Source organism: Ananas comosus, linkage group 12 (assembly GCF_001540865.1).
Source record: "Ananas comosus cultivar F153 linkage group 12, ASM154086v1, whole genome shotgun sequence".
Classification (NCBI taxonomy): domain Eukaryota; kingdom Viridiplantae; phylum Streptophyta; class Magnoliopsida; order Poales; family Bromeliaceae; genus Ananas; species Ananas comosus.
This window is the reverse complement of record NC_033632.1, coordinates 1,840,702-1,854,539: the sequence shown is the minus strand read 5'-3', so window position 1 is coordinate 1,854,539 and position 13,838 is coordinate 1,840,702. Positions and strand designations below refer to the sequence as shown.

At 36.7% G+C, this 13,838-nt stretch overlaps 2 protein-coding genes across 5 annotated transcripts; one reads left to right on the top strand and one right to left on the bottom strand.

Annotated features, from left to right (window-relative positions):
- On the top strand, window positions 694-4,285 carry LOC109718524 (probable WRKY transcription factor 72). Of its 2 annotated transcripts, none has more exons than XM_020244784.1 (5): window positions 694-917; window positions 1,126-1,230; window positions 2,294-2,821; window positions 3,052-3,165; window positions 3,328-4,285. In XM_020244784.1, exons 1-5 carry the CDS (start codon window positions 852-854, stop codon window positions 4,006-4,008), a joined length of 1,494 nt encoding a protein of 497 aa, XP_020100373.1. In that variant the 5' UTR covers window positions 694-851; the 3' UTR covers window positions 4,009-4,285. The 2 variants fall into 2 exon arrangements, with proteins under 2 accessions (XP_020100373.1, XP_020100372.1); XM_020244783.1 differs by having other exon boundaries at window positions 2,288-2,821.
- LOC109718522 lies at window positions 4,523-8,388 on the bottom strand. 3 transcript variants are annotated; one of them, XM_020244780.1, is made up of 9 exons: window positions 8,002-8,386; window positions 7,778-7,865; window positions 7,321-7,434; window positions 6,893-6,975; window positions 6,066-6,180; window positions 5,771-5,862; window positions 5,580-5,645; window positions 5,389-5,482; window positions 4,523-4,890 (listed from the first exon to the last, which is right to left on the bottom strand). In XM_020244780.1, the coding sequence occupies exons 1-9, from the start codon at window positions 8,274-8,276 to the stop codon at window positions 4,780-4,782; spliced, it is 1,038 nt and encodes a 345-aa protein (XP_020100369.1). In that variant the 5' UTR covers window positions 8,277-8,386; the 3' UTR covers window positions 4,523-4,779. The 3 variants fall into 3 exon arrangements, with proteins under 3 accessions (XP_020100369.1, XP_020100370.1, XP_020100371.1); XM_020244781.1 differs by lacking the exons at window positions 5,389-5,482; window positions 5,580-5,645 and having other exon boundaries at window positions 8,002-8,388; XM_020244782.1 differs by lacking the exons at window positions 6,066-6,180; window positions 6,893-6,975 and having other exon boundaries at window positions 8,002-8,387.

The window sequence follows — 13,838 nt, the reverse complement described above, 5'->3', positions numbered from 1 at the left end:
ACCTGTAATATATATATATATATATATGAGTCCAGTTATTATCCTTTTATGAGTATGAGCTTTTTTATACTTATAAATTTTCGGTCCTTAAATTTATTCCATTGATCATTTTCACCCGTTAGATCATACTATTCAACCAACTACCCACTCAACCCTAGGGGACCAATATTATTCTAAGTGAGGACCACCATCATCTTAACCATACATACCATCAATCAACGGTTAAAAATCTATAAGTATAAGGAGATCTATACTCATAAGAGTATAGTAACCCTTATATATATATATATATATATATATAACTAGGCTGGAATACTATCAATAGCACCAAGCTATTGGTGCTACTGATTTTTTAGCCCTTAGATTGAGAAATAGGTGGTAGGATGATGTGAGACTCCTAGGGTTGAGTGAGTGATTGATTGAATAGTATAATCTAACGGGTAAAAATAATCAGAGGGTTAAATCTAACGGTGGAAAACTCGATAGCACCAAATCCTTGGTGCTATCGATAGTACCCCAGCCGGACTATATATATATATATATATATATAGCAGGAGCGCAGCGGCTCTTGTGCTCCTAACTTTCTAACCATCCATCAAATTTGATGAGTGGTTAGAATAAAAGAAGAAAGAGATATTAAAGAGAAATTTAGGGAGAAGAGAGGTTGTCGACAAAGAGAGATAAGCACTGAGATTTGAATTTATTTATATTAAACTAAGCCATAAAGGTAAGGTCTCGCTTTGTATAAATAAGGAGAGCAAAGCAAAGCAAGGACAAAGTAAGCCAAATCAAAATCATACGTGAGAAACAAGTTATCGGAATAAGAGAGAGCTCATTTTGTTTTGTTTCCCATGGAGGTGGTGATGATGAGAAAAGCTGAGGAGTTCATTTTTGAAGCTCACGAAGAGATTGGAAAGGTATAAATGTTGGCTTTTAATTTATCCCATCTAGCTACTTAATTATATACGTACTAAATTATTTGGTTGTTTTATATATCTATTTAATTGATCCATTTTTTTCTCTTTATTCCTCTGAATAGTATATATTTCTGCTTCTTTGATTGCATATTCTTCAAACTCTTATTAGAATGAGTTTTTTTCCTTTTTCTTTTGAACTTAATCTTAGGATGAGAAATGGCTTCTGCAGCTGGGAAATAGAACTCCCATAGCGGAACGGGGTTTTACGAGATCGCCTTCTCTCACAGAAAGAGAATCAAGCATTAGCATGCAGGTGCGAATTGAGAAGTACCGAATTGAATAAGCAGTTGTATTAGTTGCACTATCTTTCGTATGATGTATTAAAAAAACACACTTTTGTTCCTAATAATAGATATTATTTATTTGAAGTATAGAATTTATGAGGTAATATTGATAGATCTTAGCTATTCTTGGTGTCTAAGCGGAGGCCGGATTAATTTGTATGGCCAAAATAAATAAAAAAAGCATGTTAAGGCTTCTTCTTCTTTTTTTACCACTCGGATAAATTTTGCATTACTATATATGTTCTAGGTTATATGATAAATTGAAAGGAAATTGTCGAGGATAATAAGTAAATTAATGAATCTCATCTAAATTTCTACTTGAATTATTTCTCTTTTTTGAGATGAGAAGGTCGAGTGTGGTTGGTTGAACCATTTAGTAAGAAGATTTATATATCCAACATGGAACTATTCATTCATTAAATTGGAATAATTACCTGGAAAAAAAAATTCTATACATCACATATGGTGATATGGACCCTCTTTTTTCAGATATATTAACACTAGATGGTGCAGAAAATATAGGACCTATTTTATCTAGCATCGTTTTTGATGGTTTGAGTTTATGACTTATTAGTTTTAATATTTCACAGAACCCTTTTGCAATCCCAAGTGAAAACTCTCTCATGAATTCATCCACAAAACTATCTTTTTCACATCCCAAATTAAGACTCCATTAGTCAGGTAATTAATTAAGGATTGCCTACTTTATTATTTTCTTTAAAAGTAAGGATAGCCTATACTAAAGTTTATGTATATATATAGAAGAAGATGAAAAATTGTAACCATGCACTATTTTTATTTTTTGAGGTGCAATTTAAATCTCATGATTAATTATTTCATTAGCAATCACACTATATCATGTCCATTACACTTCAAACTAGAACATGCATGGTTTATTTGTGGGAAAAAGGAAAATTCATTTATTCTCATCAAATAACTCCAGGAGTTGATATCTTGCCGTGTATTTCCCCAGTATTCTATTTGTTTTTTCCGGCCCCTTCTAATTTGTTTTGTTCATGTGTGCAGGCGCAGAGGCTTGAAGCAACAAAAGCGGAGATGGGTGAAGTGAGAGAAGAAAATGAAAGGCTTAAGATGCTCCTCGCCCGTATCGTCGAGGACTACAAATCACTTCAGTCGCAGTTCTCCAATCTCATCCAGCAGGAGCGAGGGAAAACCCCAGTCGCAAGCCCAACCGACATAAACGATTTCCACGAACCTGAACTCGTGTCGTTAAGACTCGGGCCGAGCTCGAGTACGCACGAGAGGGAGGAAAAGCTAAGCGCAAACAAGAAGCGCGGAGAGGATCACGATGGTGGAGGCCTTAGTCTTGCACTAGAGCGTAAATTCGAAGGGTCTAGGAACGGAACAAACGAAGTGCCTACTTTGAACTTGAGCTCAGAAAACAGCTTTGAGGATACTAAGGAACAAGAGGCTGGTGAGCCATGGCCACCAAGCAAAATACACAAGAATAATGTTAGGAACGACGACGATGAAGTCTCGCAGCAGCTGCAGGTCAAGAAGGCGCGGGTTTCGGTTAGGGCCAGATGCGACACCCCGACGGTATGCATTCAATTACTTCACCTGATTTAAGTTTAATTTACTATAGAATTTTTCTCTTTTTTTTGACATATATCATAAGTTAGCAAAAAAGAAAAAGTTTAATCTAGCTAATATGTATGCATGCATGCATGCATATGATTGTCTCCATGAATGAATCTTTGAGGGACATGAAATAGTCAGGAGCTTCTATGAAATGATATATATCTAATAACTGTGTTCGAATTACGCAGATGAATGATGGATGCCAATGGAGAAAGTATGGGCAAAAGATTTCCAAGGGAAACCCTTGCCCGCGGGCGTATTACCGGTGCACGGTTGCACCGGCATGCCCGGTTAGGAAGCAGGTATTCATACATGCACTGCTGCTCTAGATCTATATCTTATATTTCATCTTATATACTTAAAGTTGAAATATTGAACAATTGTAGTTGCTGCATCCGATTTATTAATGTTCTTTTAAATTTTCTGAATTAGTTTGATTAATATTTTTTGATTACTTTTGTTAGGTGCAAAGGTGTGCCGAGGACATGTCGATACTGATAACGACCTACGAGGGGACGCACAACCACCCACTCGCCGCCTCCGCCACGGCCATGGCCTCAACCACCTCCGCCGCCGCCACCATGCTCGTGCACGGCGCCGCCACCTCCTCCGCCGCGGCCTCCGCCGCGGCGGCGCTCCACGGCGTCTCGGGTTACCCTAGCCCCAGGCACTTCTACCTCCCGAACCCTACGATCTCCTCCAACCCGAGCTACCCGACGATCACCCTCGACCTCACCCAGCCCTTCGATTCGGCTAGGGTGTCGTCTCCCCTGGGGCTCGCTCTCTCGGGCAAAGGGTCGAACGCCTTAGGGGCGTCGTGGGGAAACAACAGCGGGTACTCGAATCAAGCGGCGTACAGCACATTGTATCAGAGCTCGTACCTGCACAGGGGCGCGGCGAACCCTAGCGCGGGGGCGGCGGCGACGGAGACGATCGCGAGGGCGATCACGGCGGACCCGAGCTTCCGATCGGCGCTCGCGGCGGCGATCACGTCGTACGTCGGAGGCGGAGAAGGCGGCGCCGCCGTGAGGTTGGGGGAGTACATGGGCGCGGCGGGTGAGGGGGGCGCGGGGGCTCAAAATGGGAGCTCGCTAGGATTTCTACGGCATTCACTAGGGTTTCCCAGCTCGAGGAGTGGGAAATAAGGAGAATTTCACTGCAGAACCCTGATTTAGATTCAAATTATTTACGATTTTTAGTCTTATACTTTTCCCGCTGTGAAAATTTTGGAAAATGTTTGAGATTTGAAAATTAATGTATAGAGAGTGTTAAGTTCGAAAGATATACTAAAAAGAGACGTGAAGAAGATCCTACGTTCATGGCGAGACAAGTAAACATGGAAAACAAAATGCAGGAGAAATGGGTGAATTGCACCGCTAGTCCTAAGAAACAGATAAATTTCATTGTGGTCCGCAAACTTTTTAATTTGATATTCCACATTTCAAACTTTAGAAATTGATTTGTTTTAGTGGTCGCTCGCGTTTGCTGCTAGAGTAGAAATTGTTGCATCGGTGCGCCATTCATCTATCAGACTTCAATTTAATCTCATATTTCGATCTATACAAATACATTGAACTGCTGCATTTCACCTAATTAGAAATTAATCAATCTGGATAAATTGACCACAACAAGAACCACTCCAAGCTTAAAATGGCAGTGTACAAGCACCATCAAATAAGTAATCTTCTTGTGCATTTGAGTTCTAGCTACAAACATGAAAATAAAATAAAATAAAGTTCTATGATCCATAACCTTACTCATCAGAAAAGCAAACCACAGGTCATTACTATTACTTTACTATATAACACATGAAAATGGGAGAATTCGATACACTCGCTCGCATACAACCATGCCAAAAAAGCTTTTAAATTACACACAAATGATAAATGAAAAAGCATCACTACTTTGGGTATTTTCTACTTGGAGATGGCTTTCATAAACCGGTTCACAGAATTGAACATGCCCATGGCTTTGGCGAGCAAAGAAGAGTTTCCGTCCTTTTCCTCCGCGACTTTCCCAAATATCCGCTGCAAATTAGAATTTTTTTTTTTTCAAGTCTTCACTATAAATCATATTTTCCATGTGAGAGAAAATCAGAGATACTATGTGCAAACAAATTCAAAGAAAATTCAACATGAGTGATTCCACGAGTTGGACAGTTTCTAGGATATAAATTAGTAATCAGCAGATGAAAGATGGTAAAGAATGGTAAATAAGGTTAAAGCCGCAGATTTCAAGACCAAGCTCTTGGGGACAGTTTTGCAGTAAAAGGCTGATACAATAGAGAGCTAAGAGGGGCATCGACTGGCCGGTCTAGGCTGGGCCCAGTATGTTGCGGAGGTCAAAAAGTGAGGCCCGGGCTAGGCCCAGATATAATGAGCTAGGTGAAACTGGGTTGGGCCGACAAAATCAGTGCAAATCCACATTGGTGGAAAAAAGGGAATAAACAGAGAGATTCCTATTTCAAACTAGAGGACGCAAGTAAAAAAATTTAAAGAAGAAAAGAAGTTAACATCTGGAACTACCTCAACATCCGTCGCGTCAGGACGGTCAGGTTGTTCTTTAGCAAGTAAATATCTATTCGGCCTATTCACATCATCATAGAATACTTTCCACACTCTGAAAAGAGAAACAAGCTCGATATCTTGTATTCATCTGGTAGTCAAAATAATTATAGACTTTAATGATGATCTGGGAGAAAAAAAATACGGCTCACCCAGGATAGCATCTAAAAATTGCCCCAGATGGCAATGGTCTCATCGAGTATACAGTTGTAAAAGTGCTGCACGTATTACATAACATTCTTAGCACAAAAGCACTGCACGAAAGATATCTAAAACTACCAGCAGAAAAACAAAAGAACTAAGAATGACATGTTTGTGAAAGGTAAATTAGGATAAGAGATACCTTAAAAAGTATCTACGCAACTTTCGCACATTGAAGCCGACTCCAACATCTCCACTGACGAGGCGCGGGTTCCACATGACAAGCGGTCTTGGCTAATAACATAAGAATGAGGAAGTTTTATTAGGACGTGTCCAAAGAAAGCAGTTTATAGAGGCAGTTTTATCAGTGAATACGTGTAAAATTTTTACATTTGAAGGCCGTATATGAAAATTATGAATTGGCAGTGAAATGTATGATAACTTTATAGCGTTGTGTTGATGAATTTATTTAATTAGTGACGAAACAAGTAATATACTGGGTCATCAGAAAGTCGATTTGCGATTCGCTCAACATATTCCAACATTTGATAATCCGGAATTATCATAACAACAACTTCATCTTCATCATCCACAGGGTTTCGATCACTTAAGCTGCAAAATAAATTCACAAAAAAACCCCTCAAATTTATGCCCTAACAATTAAAAGAAGAAATTTAACTGCGCGAATAAATTAGATATGGATTGTCTTTATTTTCTTTCAAACAAAAAATGCAGTACTAAAATACAATGAATATATTATCAAAAGAAAAAGAGTATCAACAACAGAAGAATCAAATGTATTCTCCTACAGTTACAAGTTGGTAAAGCTTAAATATGAATAAAAGCATTAGAGCCCTTGTTACCATCATTTTTCAGCAGATAACCACCCAAACTTTAAGAGCTTAATGAAAATAACTACTCAAACAATCTACCTGTTTCAACCAGCCATGCTGTCCCTTAATTCTGATAATGTATATGACATTCATTAGCATGCAATGGCCACTGGTTCATGTGACCATTAAAAAGTTCAGCTTACCTATCTTCTTTCCAATGCCAAGATTATTTTAAGGACATTTGTGCCATTTGAGTCATATGACCAAATTTGATTAAAAAAAAAACCTACGGAAATGAACAGTAGGTAAACAGCAGGGCAGACAGATTGTTCTTTTTTTAAAGAAAGTTTTTAATGTCGCATAGGTATCTGCAAATGCACGATTGTTCAGGGGGTGCCCAGTGCACTTATCCCTATTAAGAAAGATGCTTGAATTTTCACAAATGATATAACTAGAACTGATTACTTTACTGGAAAAGAATCAATAGGTACCTGGAGCACCCAAACTTTACATCTTTCCATTGATACTTCAGAAGAGCGGCTACTCCAGAATCAGGAAAAATGGCTTTTACTCTCTATGAAGGAGCTAACCAGGAAAATTTTAGTGAGTGAATTGAAAGTGAACAAATGTGTTTCAGTTGTCTTCTTTCAACTATACAATAGATGTTTGAGACCGTACCATAAGATTGTATAGTGTATACATTTTGATAATGCATACAAAAAGCACCGATATTTGAAAAATAGAAAAGAAACAAACAGATGAAAAAAAAGGGAGCAATATCCAGAAAACAATTTTGATTTGCTCGATATTAGGAATATGTATGTGAATACTGGCTGGGCCAAATCCTATATAACAGCAAAGATTAAAAGAGTGGGGGAGAAAAACAAAGAATGGTTGATAAAGAAGCTCTTTACAATACCAGGAATCCAGATTCTTCAATAAGTGTCTCCAAAAATATCCTTGATAATTCCCACACCTCAGCTTGTGCTCCTTCAGTGTTTAGGAATTGTAACTGAGGAATCAAAAGCTCAACCTAGAATCATTTAAAAAGAAAAAAAGAGAAAAAAAGACATATCTGTTAGGTATTGTATGGCCACTGAATAGCAAAAAATTAAGGGGGAAATAGTCAAATTTCTAAAGCATGGCATTAGCCAATATTTTCAATGTAAAATAAGCATGTAAGAAAGAAACTTATAAATAATTTTTTTTTAAAAAAAAAGTGTCTATGAATTATATCGACAAATCTTAACAATTACCCTATGATATAACATCTCGAATTTCACCAAGAAGCCCTAAGAATCAGAATAAATCGAAAATAGCAACAATTCAAGGGAAAAAACAAAAAAAAACGCATCATAAATGACTAGTGAACATACAATGGCTCTCATCCCCCCTGAAGCTATGAACATGGCGCTCGCTTCACCAGATTGTCGAATCGCACCCTCCAAATCCGAAGGCAAGCAGCTGTAGAACAACAACAACAACAGCAACAACAACAACAACAACTACATCTAATCAACGCGTCACTACACACGAACACACCCCAATAGGGAACAAATGTGATATCCATCGAAAGATTTGGGTTTAACATTAGGGGAACCTATCGTCCTCATCCGCGTCTTTCGCGGGATCCGGAGGGGCGGCGGGGTCTTCCTCTTCTTCGGGGGCGGAGGGGGAGGATGGGGGATCGGCGCCGTCGAACTTCTCGAACTTGGCGCGTGCGAGGAGCATGGAGCGAGCGGGGCGGGGGAGGAGGGGAGGAGGGAGGCGGCCGAGCGCGGCGGCGCGCGGAGGAGGGATGCGGTGGTGGTGTTGGTAAGGAAACGCGGCGGCGGAGGTGGCGGAGGAGGAGAGGGAGAGGGACACGGCCGCCATTTTTGGACGAGGAAAGCTCCGGCGAAGGCGACGGTGCTGAGGACGATCGATACACGCGCGATTTGGAGGTTAACACTGTGACTGCGGATAAGGGTTTAAATGTGTGGATAATCATCCTACTGTGCTAAATATTTCAAGTTACAACCTCATCCATGATATTATTATTCTTTTTTAAGGCTAAATTATATAAAATTTTCAATCATTATCTATCTTTTCTTCTTTTTTTTTCTGTTATTTAAAAATCTACATTTTGTTCTCTTAAAAATTAAAAAATATTTTCCAAAATACAGTGTTAACTCTGATAATAAAATGACCAAACTATCTCTCATTTTCTTCATTTTCCTTCTTAATCCTGCTCATTCGCAACCTTTCCTCCTTCGTCCTTCGTACCTCTCTCGACTTAGCTTCGATTCTGTTTCCTTCATCTAATCCCCCGCTCCTCTAGCACCCTCGCCACCCCTCCATTTTGGCGATTGTAGTGAGAGATCAGGGTGAGTATGGGCGAAGAGGTAGGCGAGGGTGAGGGAGAGGGTGAGGCAGAGGAGGAGGGCAACGGTGTGTGTATGGGCACGAACAGAGGAGTGCACGAGGGCGAGGGCAAAGTGGCCGAGTAGGGCGAGGCGGCGAGGCAGCGCGGCCAACAATGTCGATGAGGAAGGAGGAAGTAGACGAGTGTTTCAAAAATATTTTAGATATAAACAATTATATAATAATATAATATAAATAGAATCTTAATGAAATACTGATGACGGATACCGAAGTGAACATTTCTTAATTTTAAAGAAGTAAAATGTAGATTTTCGAATGATATGGAAAAAAATGAAAAGTAGGTATTGACGGAAAAATTTTCTGTAATTTAGTCTTTTTTAATTAAACATCTTGGTGTCAGTAGCAAGTTTTCGTACATATTGTGCTTCGCTACTTAGTATAACAATTGCTATTTGGAAAGCTATCTATAGGTTTAGTTTGGAACTTAGTTAGCACTTATTTAGTTCATCAATGTTAGACTTGGGAAATTGAAATAAGATTCATGAATTTCAATAGTTATTTTTTATTTTATATGAATCGAATTTCGATCCTCATCTCATTCTGGAATAAAAATAGTTCAATTCATTTATAGCCTAATTTCGTTTTGAATTCTAATTTGGTTCATTCCAAAATAAATCGCTCAAGATACTCTCTCACAAACACCTTCTCCTCTTTTTTCTTTATCACTTTTTTTTTTCTCTTAATTAAATTTTTTTCTCAAAATTCTAGAAGTCAATTTTTCATTCTCATTTTCATTCTAATAATAAAAAAAAATATTTGTGAATAATTTTGTCATTTTATTTTTTATTCTAATATAATTCAATTTTATTTTTATTTTTATTTTAATAATAAATCAAACATACGCTTAGTATCTTTCAGAATAAGAATTTGAGTCCTAACTTTTTAGATAATATACGAATTTAAAAGGTCTTGGAATAAGAGATTTATGGGCAAAGTTAAAGATTAAAAAAAAACTGTTTTTTGTTCGTACAAAAGCTAAAAAATAATAAGACAAAGTATTTAATAAAGAGAATGCTACCCATATATTTATAAAGTAGGTGTAAATCTCACGCCTTGTCAATTTATTTTTTTCCTACTAAATTAAAATTTTTTTAATCAATTATTTGACTTAATGATGTAAGATTTACACTGCTGTAAAGAATGTCCAGGTAATATTATTCTTTAATAAAAGATGCGAGAATAAATTGTAAATGGTAAAATAGAAAGACCAGCATTAACATTGTATTCATAAGATAACGAATACAATGTAATGGTCAAAAGGCTGCTAATATCCGAACTCGACGTAAGCATTAAATTCTAAACCCCTATTAACTAAGATATTTTGGAACGAATATATGGGCAAATGGAATAATAATTTACACTAAAATTGCGAGATCATTGTGGGTGATCATCCACACAAGTTGTTCCAAATTTATTCTACTACTAATTTGAGCTTTCATTTGAGACAGCGGAGCTGGTTTTATACTTTTATTCCTCCCATGAGATTCACGAAGGATTTTTAGATCTTTAAACCATTCTTCTTTTACCATCAACAAGCCCAAATCTTTCTCATTGTATGTAGCATGTAAAATACGATATTACGTATAGAAACAAACAAAATATTTTTTCTTTATATTTTCTCATCAGATGTAATATAATTTTTTCACAATTATCCAAAAAGCTTTGAACAACTGCACTAAATACGGTCGGTCCAACTACAAGTACTGCTAGGAACTTAGGATAGAATATATGGATTACTTTAGGGCTCGCAACAAGCATCAATTCCCTTGTTGAGCGTTCATGCAAAATAAAATGTTCCTATCCAACCACCCAAGTTAAATAGGAACAATCTTTTTATTTCCTATGCATCTTGTTTGGGCACAAAATACGAATTTAGTGAATTAAGCATCTCAATACCTTTTATGCAGTTTAGAATAGTGAACATCACCGACTATCCCTAGAACAAGTGGCAAAGGGCTTGGTGGTTGGTACCTGACACCCAAGTTCGAATCCTAATTGATTCACATTTCTAGTTAATTTTATTTCTAAATAAAATAAACAAAGCGGGTAGCGTGCTATCTATATCTCAAAAAAAAAAAGAAAAAAAGAATAGTGATCATCGATCTATTGTTCTTTCCTGCTCTCTGTTTCCAACTTCGTGACAATTAGCTTTCCTACTTGAAAAAATCAAATGATCTTTCGTTCGCAGCAACAGCCAAAATGGCTTTCGGAATCCAATAACGCATCCAACTAGAAATTTCTCCAGAGAATTAATTCATTATCAAATTGGTAACGGTGCTTCTCTAAGCTGCTTTATTCGTGTAAGTCGCAAAACGTTATTATTGCAATCCGGAAAGTTGATTTAATAAGAAATGATCCCCAGATATTCTAAACAATTCTACTCGCGTGGATACTAGAGAACTCCTTTGAAGAATTAAATGCCAACCAATTCACCCCTCCTCTTAATTACCATTAGGTCTTTCATTTGATATCAAAGCGAAGGGTTACTAATTCAATTTCTGCATGCTACAAATTTGTGCAAGTGCTGCCGAAGTTTTACTGGCTTAAGAGGGCCGGCATCCTACCTATGATGGAAGGCCAGGTTGGGCCGAATCATATTTGAAATAGTGGGAGGTCGGGTTAGATTTTTGTTGGCTAAAAAAAACAAGCATTCTACTCTGTGACAAGAGACTAGATTGGACCGAGTTACACTCGAAATGAGGGGAGGTCAAGTTGGATCGAATCATATTCGAAGTGACAGGAGGCTGGTTAGACCGAGTCATAGTCGAACTTGTGGACGCCGTGTCTATTCGTTTTAAGTGAATTGATTATATCTTTTTAACAGCTCAAGCTTTTAATATTAATGGTTAGTGCTAACGATCCGACAAGTGATATTAAAGTCAAAGGTAATGATGGAAGGTTGAGTTCGGCCGAGACTAAATTGAGACATCTATATGTTGTCTATATACACTTTAAGTGAATTTATTGTATCTTTCTAATATCTCAATTTTTAAGAATTATTGATTAGCACTAACATTAATTCGACAAGTTGAATTTTATCGAACGGCAAGTTTTGATGATAATAGTGCTATCTATAATAACAAAAAGAACACGAAAGTAATAATAATAGAATGAACACAAAAATTAAAGCAAAAATTTCTATATTACTTTTTTTTTTTTTAGAGGAAACGTAGGAAGCTAACCATTTCGCTTATTTTTCATAGAATTTGGATTAAACCCTTAGCGAAAGGGTCGGTATAATTTTAATGATAATTATTACTGCCAAACTAGTTAATTTTATTTTAATTTTTTTGTTCCAAATCGATAAAAAAAAAAAAAGGCAATGCGACACGGGATGAGCCACCTAACCCAAATTCATGAGTTGATTTGCATCATGGGTCCATCACCTGGGTTGACCACACTTAAGTTCCTTACAACTTACATACGTGTCAAATTTTATGTGATAGAGTTAGCAAAATAAATAAATACATCTACTAAAGTGAAAAATGCTTTTTAGTTACGCATAAATATTGCGTTTCGATCAAGCCGAAAGCTTAAAAAGTCAAAAGCACTTTTGGATCCAAAACCATGTTTGTTAAACCCGCGGTCGGCCCACTTCTGACCCAAAATTATATGAGTCAAAAGTTAACCGGTCAACGCCAGGGTCAAAAATAGGTGTTTAGACCTTCTCAATTATAGTCTATTCAAATATAGCCACTTCAAATTTTAATTAAACTTCTTATTTAAGCTATTTGCATCAAATATATCAGAAATTCAATTGAACTTACTGATGGTCACGTTAAATTTTGAATTTTACTAGTTTTTAGATGGAACAAATATTGATTACATTAGTTTTGAGAAATCAAAAGTAATTAAGAAAGAATCAATCCAATAAAATATAGTTTGAGGGGGTCTATTTAAGAGTCGCCTAAAATTGAAGGAATTAATGTAATTTTTTTTAAATTTTTGCACATAACCCCCTTATTAAGGTATGTACATTTTCATGCATGTGTATCAGTTCTTCAACATGTGTTTTTGCAATGGTCCCCTACTGTTAAATATAATGTTTAAACACCGTTCTTTAATTATTTCACATGGTATCAGAGCAGGAGGTCCTGAATTCGAATCATGCCAGACTCCTAACATATTAATTTTCTCCCATTTAATTCAAGCCCACGTCATGAGTCGACTAAAAAGTCTCGAGCCCAGACATAAGGGGGAGTGTTAAATATAATATTTAAACACCATTCTTTAACAGCTTAAGCTTTTAGAATATAACGGTTGTTTCACACCTAGAACTGTTCTCTTTAAAGTGCATGTATTTCAAATGCGGTTTCGATCACACTGTTTACGATTGAGATATGCAAGTCCAAATCACCGTCCGGTCCCAAACGGGCGGTGGGCGATCACGACATGAGGTAACAGCTACAGTGCATGAACAAGAGCAATGTGATGTGTCGCGAGAATGAACTCGATGCTGCAGCTTAAAATGTTTGATCTGAAAGAAAATAAAAGCCTTACTTTTCTTGTTTAGGAGAATTGATAACAACCCCTTGATTTCATTGATTTAAATTGCAGCTTAAATTTTGAGGTCCCTTTCGAATACTTTACATATTAGGTACTATTTCGGTTATTGCATTTTCCTTGTGAATAGGGGAAAATGAGAGTTACAGGAGTTGTTCAGTTCGCTGCAGCTATAACTGTTTGCAAATTATTAATTTAGAGAGAAGTCATGTACTTGTGTGTATAGAAAATTATTATAATTTATATTCTAGCATATTGTAGAATATAAATGTAGGATATTATCATTATTTTTATCCAAGTTGAAATCTTTTTAGAATCCGCAGTCACATTTTAGAAATTAACTCATTTTATGAAATATCATTACACCCTATCTCTTATAAACTTCCAAGTCCAAAACTAACCTCATTAATTTCACAGGTTAAATTTAGGAAGAACATAGCATATATATTTTCTTAATTTTAAAATCTAAAATCTTAATCATTATCATTCCTTCACGACAATATATATATA

Excerpts from the sequence above, each read along its gene's own strand:
- LOC109718524 (XM_020244783.1), top strand. The coding sequence starts at position 852 with ATGGAGGTGGTGATGATGAGAAAAGCTGAGGAGTTCATTTTTGAAGCT. Across the intron at positions 918-1,125 it reads CTCACGAAGAGATTGGAAAG|GATGAGAAATGGCTTCTGCA; the intron begins GTATAAATGTTG and ends ACTTAATCTTAG. Across the intron at positions 3,166-3,327 it reads CATGCCCGGTTAGGAAGCAG|GTGCAAAGGTGTGCCGAGGA; the intron begins GTATTCATACAT and ends TACTTTTGTTAG.
- LOC109718522 (XM_020244780.1), bottom strand. The coding sequence starts at position 8,276 with ATGGCGGCCGTGTCCCTCTCCCTCTCCTCCTCCGCCACCTCCGCCGCC. Across the intron at positions 5,646-5,770 it reads TTGCGTAGATACTTTTTAAG|CACTTTTACAACTGTATACT; the intron begins GTATCTCTTATC and ends TAATACGTGCAG. Across the intron at positions 4,891-5,388 it reads CTGACGCGACGGATGTTGAG|CGGATATTTGGGAAAGTCGC; the intron begins GTAGTTCCAGAT and ends TCTAATTTGCAG.